At 40.5% G+C, this 6,491-nt stretch overlaps 2 protein-coding genes across 2 annotated transcripts; both read left to right on the top strand.

Annotated features, from left to right (window-relative positions):
• Positions 1-263: 263 nt before the first annotated feature.
• On the top strand, positions 264-1,070 carry LOC118741508. Its single transcript, XM_036473508.1, has one exon. The coding sequence runs from the start codon at positions 264-266 to the stop codon at positions 1,068-1,070; it is 807 nt and encodes a 268-aa protein (XP_036329401.1).
• Positions 1,071-2,567: 1,497 nt separating this feature from the next.
• On the top strand, positions 2,568-4,433 carry LOC118741507. Its single transcript, XM_036473507.1, has one exon. The coding sequence runs from the start codon at positions 2,568-2,570 to the stop codon at positions 4,431-4,433; it is 1,866 nt and encodes a 621-aa protein (XP_036329400.1).
• The last annotated feature ends 2,058 nt before the right edge of the window (positions 4,434-6,491 follow it).

Raw genomic sequence — 6,491 nt, 5'->3', positions numbered from 1 at the left:
ACACGAGCAACCGTGGTAACGAATATTGAAGTGCCATTGTAAGGTGAAAAATGGAATCGGTCCATCGGGCTACTTGTCGTGGTCAGCTAACGAAGCTTATTAATCAAGCTACTGAGTACTTGGAAAACACAGACTTTTCCAAATTAAGTGAAAAACAAACCTTGCTTGAAAACGTGGGGACTCTCTTGCACAGGTTAAGGAATGCGCATGAAAATTTAAAAAAGGCGGACGTAGCCGTGAGAAAAATAATAAAACAGGAGGATATGGAGAAGGAATGCGAGTCAGTGCTAGACTATGACGACAAGGTGATGACAATTATTGCAAAGTTGCAATCGCGCAAAAAGAGTTTAGCAGGCCGACTTGAGCATACTATGAATACGTCCACCAATGGCGCTGGTGAGCAATCGTCTCATGGAGTTAAGCTCAAATCTCTTGAGCTGAAGAAATTCGACGGAAGCTTCGAAAAATGGTTGCCCTTCTGGGAGCAATTCAAGCCAACAGTGCATGTTAACCCCCTTCTTTCATCAGCAGCAAAGTTTAACTTTTTGAGCGAAGCATTGGTTGACAGGGCTTCATCAACGACTCAAGGATTCACTCCCACAGAGGAATGTTACTCTGAAGCCATAGCACTGCTACAAGATGAGTACGGAAATACCGAAAAGATAATCGAGAAATACGTACAAAAGCTTCTTAATTTAGAGCCAGTACAAACTACCAGCGACGTGCAGGGCTTACGATCATTATACAATCCGGTGATGTCAATTACTCGAACATTGTCCGCGTTGAAGGTCACCCCAGCTCAATACACGATCACCGTAAAATCCGTTATTCTTAAATGCTTACCTAAGCAAATGAGAATACAATTTTTTCGATTGCCTGAAACAAAGACAACAGCGATTTCGACTTTAAATAGCACGATGCGAGACATAGAAGATGACCAACTTAAAGCGATTCTCCAATATATGAAAAGAGAAATTGAAGCCATAGAGAAAGCACAGTTATCAGAAGTTCCGAAAAAAGCGAGATTAAAACTACCAACAAAACCAAGCAAGGAACAGCTACCGGCTTAGTTTCCATAACAGCGAGCGAGAAATGCATATTTTGTAACAAAGAGAATCATAACGCACAGAATTGTAGAAGCACAATTAGCCTTGCCGACAAGAAGAAGGTATTGCAAAAGGAGGGACGATGTTTTCGTTGTACGAAGAAAAACCACACATCAAAATTTTGCAAAGCACATTGGGTTAAATGTAAAAACTGCGCAGGTAGACACCTAACGACGATGTTTGAACGACGTGAGAAGAAGCCTGAGGGGGAGCAGAGGAATCATTACCCAAACGCAGCAGAAGGTATTGAAAAAGAGATGAGCTACAACAGCAAAAAAGCGGCTGCATTAAGCACACTAGCGAGCGAAGGTCATTCGGAGTACTTACTGCAAACAGCGAAAGCCATCATAAGTAGCGAGAGTAATACAAAAAGGGTGTTATCAAGAATAGTGATGGACAACGGCAGTCAACGTGCATTTGTGCATGAAAAGGTAGCAAAAATGCTGAAATTAAAACCGTGTGGAGTTGAAGAAACAACAATTACCGGCTTTGGCCACGATTGAGAGAATACAAAGGTTGCGCCGATCTCGGACCGCTATTCCTCTCTTAACGAATTTGACAGAATCGTTGTTTGCATGATGTCACACTTGTGCAACTTGTTTACGTTTTCCTTGCAACATTTTTTCTTCTTCTTCCATCCTTGCTCATGTTTTGGCATTTCTCTCTCCCAATGCACCAGTGTGACGTCACACAAAAGTTATTCTCAAAAATCCCCTCTGATCGGCGCAATCTTGTATTCTATCATTCTTGGGCTTTGGCGACAAAAATAAAAACAGAATACCCACTAAATATGAGTGCGTTCAGATCCTATTGCAAAGCCAATATAATGGGAAAACAATTTTAATACGGGCGATCGTAGTATCGAATATTTGCGCGGATTTAGTGTCAGTGGCAAACGAAATAACCGAAATAAAAAACAAAAACTGTAAACAAATAAAATACGAGTTAGCTGACGCTAATAAAAGCAGTGAACAATTATTACATGGTATTAATTTATTAATCGGACAAGATTATTATTGGAGGTTCAACACTCCAGAAACAAAAAAAATTAGCAGCAACTTATTCGCGGTAAAAACATTTTTTGGGTGGACATTACAAGGCGAAATTGATCGCGGTAAAAACGGACAAATAGCGCTGAATGAAAATAAACAAACGACAAAAGGTGTACAAAATGAACCAGAAGGAAATCAAGACAGTGAATTAATAATACAAAATAATAAATTTTTAGAACAAAGTGAGCATTCTGAAGCTAATAAAACTATAGAATTTGATATCAAGCAATTTTGGAATCTTGAATCAATCGGTATCGTAAATATTAATAGTTGCAAAGAAACTTCAGTGGCGCTAGCTCGGAAAGCGGACGGTCGATATTCTGTTAAATTACCGTGGAAGCTTAAGAGCGAAGATCTACGGGATAATTACAAAATAGCTGTGCGTCGATTACAGTCCTTGACAACGAAAATGCTAAAAGATCAATCAAAAATTTTAGAATACGACAAAGAGGTTAAGAGCCTCATTGACAACGGAATTGCTGAAATTGTGCCCAATATCGAGTCTTCTAGGCCGATTTATTACATGCCGCATAAACCTGTTTATAAAGAAAATAAAAGCACAATGAAAGTGAGAATCGTTTTCGATGCGTCTTCGAGCGAATCCGGCCATACTTCGCTGAATGATCACCTTAGCGAAGGTTCTAATCTCCTTGCCGACTTATTCACAATGCTACTACGTTTTAGGGCAAATCGTATCGCTGTGGTGCGCGATATAGAGAAAGCATTCCTTCAGATTTTACTGGATGAAGCCGACAGAGATACCCATCGTTTTTTATGGTACAAGTCATGTCCAAGCGCAGATCAACATAAGCCAGATCTGGCAATCTATCGTATGACTAGGGTTACATTTGGCATAACATCCAGCCCTTTCCTATTAGCTAGCACTATACGTAATCATTTGGATGAAAGTTTAAAAAGTAATAGCGTGCTGTGTGAAAAACTCAAAGCGTTGTTTTACGTAGACGATCTTATATTCAGCGAACCAACCAAAGAAGCAGCATTGCATGTTGCTAAACAAGCTCAAACCGTGATGGAAGCTGCGAAATTTAACTTAAGGAAATGGAACTCTAACGACGTGGACGTAAGGCGAGAGCTTTCTACAGAGGAAGTAGGCATAGCAGAGCAAAAAATTCTTGGGTTGGCATGGTGCACAGTAAACGACAAAATTTCCGTAGATGTAAAATCTTGTAATGATTATATCCAAACACTACGAGCTACAAAACGTAACGTTTTAAAAGCAATGGCCAAAATTTACGACCCGTTGGGGCTATTGGGCCCATTCACAGTTAGAATAAAAATTCTACTGCAAGAAGTTTGTCGTCAAAAGAAAGAATGGGATGTCATAATGGATGGCGAAACTCAGAGTGCATTTTCACAGTGGCAAGAAGAGCTTGCATTACTAGAAACTTTCTGTGTTGATCGATGTTTGTCAGCAGGCAGTGAATCGATATTGGAATTGCACATCTTTTCTGATGCGAGCCCGAAGGCGTATGGAGCAGTGGCTTATTGTCGACAAATAATGCCAACCGGACGAATTCTCACTAATATTGTGTGCTCAAAAAATCGAGTAAGCCCAATTTCCGAAAATAATAAGGAAGTAGAATTAACGTTACCTAAATTGGAGTTAACAGCAGCTTTGATGGCAGCAAGATTGAAAGAAACCCTTGTAAAAAGCTTGTGCGTTAAAATATCCGCAGTTTATTTGTGGACGGATTCAAGTATTGCATTAAACTGGATAAATGGCTGTGGGCGAAAACCTAAACCGTATATAAAGGCAAGAGTAGCAGAAATTAACCAAATGTCGAACATATATGATTGGCATCATTGTTCCGGCAAGCTTAATCCAGCGGATTTGCTAACCAGAGGTATAAAGGCGAAAAATCTGCTTGAGTCCAATATTTGGAAGTTCGGGCCAAGCTGGCTTCGAGAAAATGAAGAAAACTGGCCAGCGAAGCTTGAAATTCATAGATCATCAGTTTTGAATACTGCCAATCACATCGAGCGAAAAAAGCTAGTAATTGCACCAATTACTACCATTGAAAATTATAGCAGTCTAAAAAAGCTTTTAAGAGTAACTGCATACGCATTTCGTTTTGTAAAACGTTCTAAGAGAAAGTCGACAAACCAACAGTTAGGCAATCGAAAGTGTATACAATATTGTGAAGTCGATGAAATAACGTTTGAAGAACTACAAAAAGCCGAGATGTACTGGATCGAACACACGCAGCGAAATTTTTACAGCAAGGAGTACGAAATATTATCGAACGGACAATAAGTTAATCACTCATCAAAAATATCGTCGTTAAACCCCTATCTGACAGATGGTATACTGCGGTTAAATAGTCGTTTTCCTAAATATGAGCAAAGCGTTTCAAAACGAGATCCAATAATTTTGCCGAAGAGGTCTCATTTAAGTGTGCTGCTGATATTAGAAGTTCATCAATCAACTTTTCATGGTGGTGTAAACGCCGTTCTAGCACAGCTTCGAAATCGTTTTTGGGTCATTCAGGCGAGGCAAGCAATTAAGACAATCCTGCGCAAGTGTGTGATTTGTCAGCGTCTCCATGGCAAAAGTGCTTCTGAGCCATGGACAGTACTACCAACCAAGCGAATAATGACTACGAGGCCTTTCGAGACAACCGGAGTGGATTTCGCTGGGCCGTTGTATGTTAACGGCAACAATGACCAAGGACACAAGGTGTACATTATGCTGTTTACATGTGCAGCTGTACGAGCTGTACATCTTGAGTTAGTGCCAGATATGACGACAAAAAGCTGCCTGGGGGCGATCAGGAGGTTTACGTCGAGAAGAGGTGTACCATCTACGATCATCTCAGATAATGCAAATACTTTTAAGCGTGCAGACTATGAGCTTAGAAAGCTTGAAGATTTGCTTAAAAATCATGAGGTGCGGCGTTTGGCGGCACATAAAGGCGTCAAATGGCAATATATACCAGAGAGAGCAGCTTGGTGGGGCGGCTTCTGGGAGCGCCTCGTAAGGAGCGTCAAATGTGCACTTAAGTCTGCTATTGGCAAAGCCAAACTTTCAGCGAACGAGTTAGCTACATTGTTGACGGAAATCGAGAGCGTAATCAACTCAAGGCCGTTAACCTACATTACAAATGATCACAACGATCTGGAGCCACTGACTCCAGCTCACTTTTTGAACAATTTTAATTCTCTTTTATACTCCACAGAGTTACCAGTAACACAAGCGTCGCTGACGCAATCTTGGTATTTGCAGCAGTCATTGCTTAAACGTTACTTAAAGCGGTGGCACAAGGATTATCTTAACCAGCTTCGATCCATACAGCATTGCAAGAACGGGCCAAGTCGCAGTATTATTGAAGATGACATAGTATTCGTGTATGATGAGCTCAAATCAAGACTTTTGTGGAAAATTGGTATCGTCAAAGCTACATAAATGGGCAGAGACGGTCGCATAAGAGCATGTGATGTGGAACTGGCAAATAATCAAATATTAAGGCGGTCTGTGCAGCATTTGTATCCGCTCGAGATTGCAACAACATTTCCCGGGGCCCAGGATGTAGAAAATCACAAAATACGAGATTAACATACATACACTAACACAAACACATTTCATTTAACTAACTCACTCTCACCTAACACGATATAAGACACAGCCTTACTAGGTATAACATAATTGTAATTAGTCTTAAGAGTGTAGTTCACTATTAAACGCCACTATAACCGCACCTTTGGTCCTTTATTCCGATCCGGGCTCTTAATTTTACACAACAAACTCATTTATATACCCTCATATAAGCACCTACTATTGATATGCCTTCATACCAAATTTCAAGTTCATGGGACTTATGGTTCCGAAGTTATAGCTGATAGAATATTCCACGCCCATGGGATGTGCCACGCCCCCTTTAACAAACGTTTATATATACCCTCGAATGAGCACCTACCATTGATATGTCTGCATACCAAATTTCAAGTTCGTGGGACTTATAGTTCCGAAGTTATAGCTGATAAAATATTCCACGCCTATGGGATGTGCCACGCCCACTTTTACAAACTCGTTTATATATACCATCCTATAAGCACCTACCTTGATATGTCTGCATACCTAATTTCAAGTTCGTAGGACTTATGGTCCCGAAGTGCCACGCCCTCGTATAAGCACCTATCATTGATATGTCTGCATACCAAATTTCAAGTTCGTGTGACTTATGGTTGCGAAGTTATAGCTGATAAAAAATTCCACGCCTATAGGATGTGCCACGCCCCATTTAAAAACTGGTTTATATATACCCTCGCATGAGCACCTACCATTGATATGCCTGCATACCAAATTTCAAGTTCG

This window comes from Rhagoletis pomonella, unplaced genomic scaffold (assembly GCF_013731165.1).
Source record: "Rhagoletis pomonella isolate Grant_MI unplaced genomic scaffold, Rhpom_1.0 Rhpom_scaffold_00006, whole genome shotgun sequence".
NCBI classification, from domain to species: domain Eukaryota; kingdom Metazoa; phylum Arthropoda; class Insecta; order Diptera; family Tephritidae; genus Rhagoletis; species Rhagoletis pomonella.
This window is presented reverse-complemented; position numbering and strand designations above follow the sequence as displayed.

Excerpts from the sequence above, each read along its gene's own strand:
- LOC118741508 (XM_036473508.1), top strand. The coding sequence starts at position 264 with ATGGAGAAGGAATGCGAGTCAGTGCTAGACTATGACGACAAGGTGATG.
- LOC118741507 (XM_036473507.1), top strand. The coding sequence starts at position 2,568 with ATGCTAAAAGATCAATCAAAAATTTTAGAATACGACAAAGAGGTTAAG.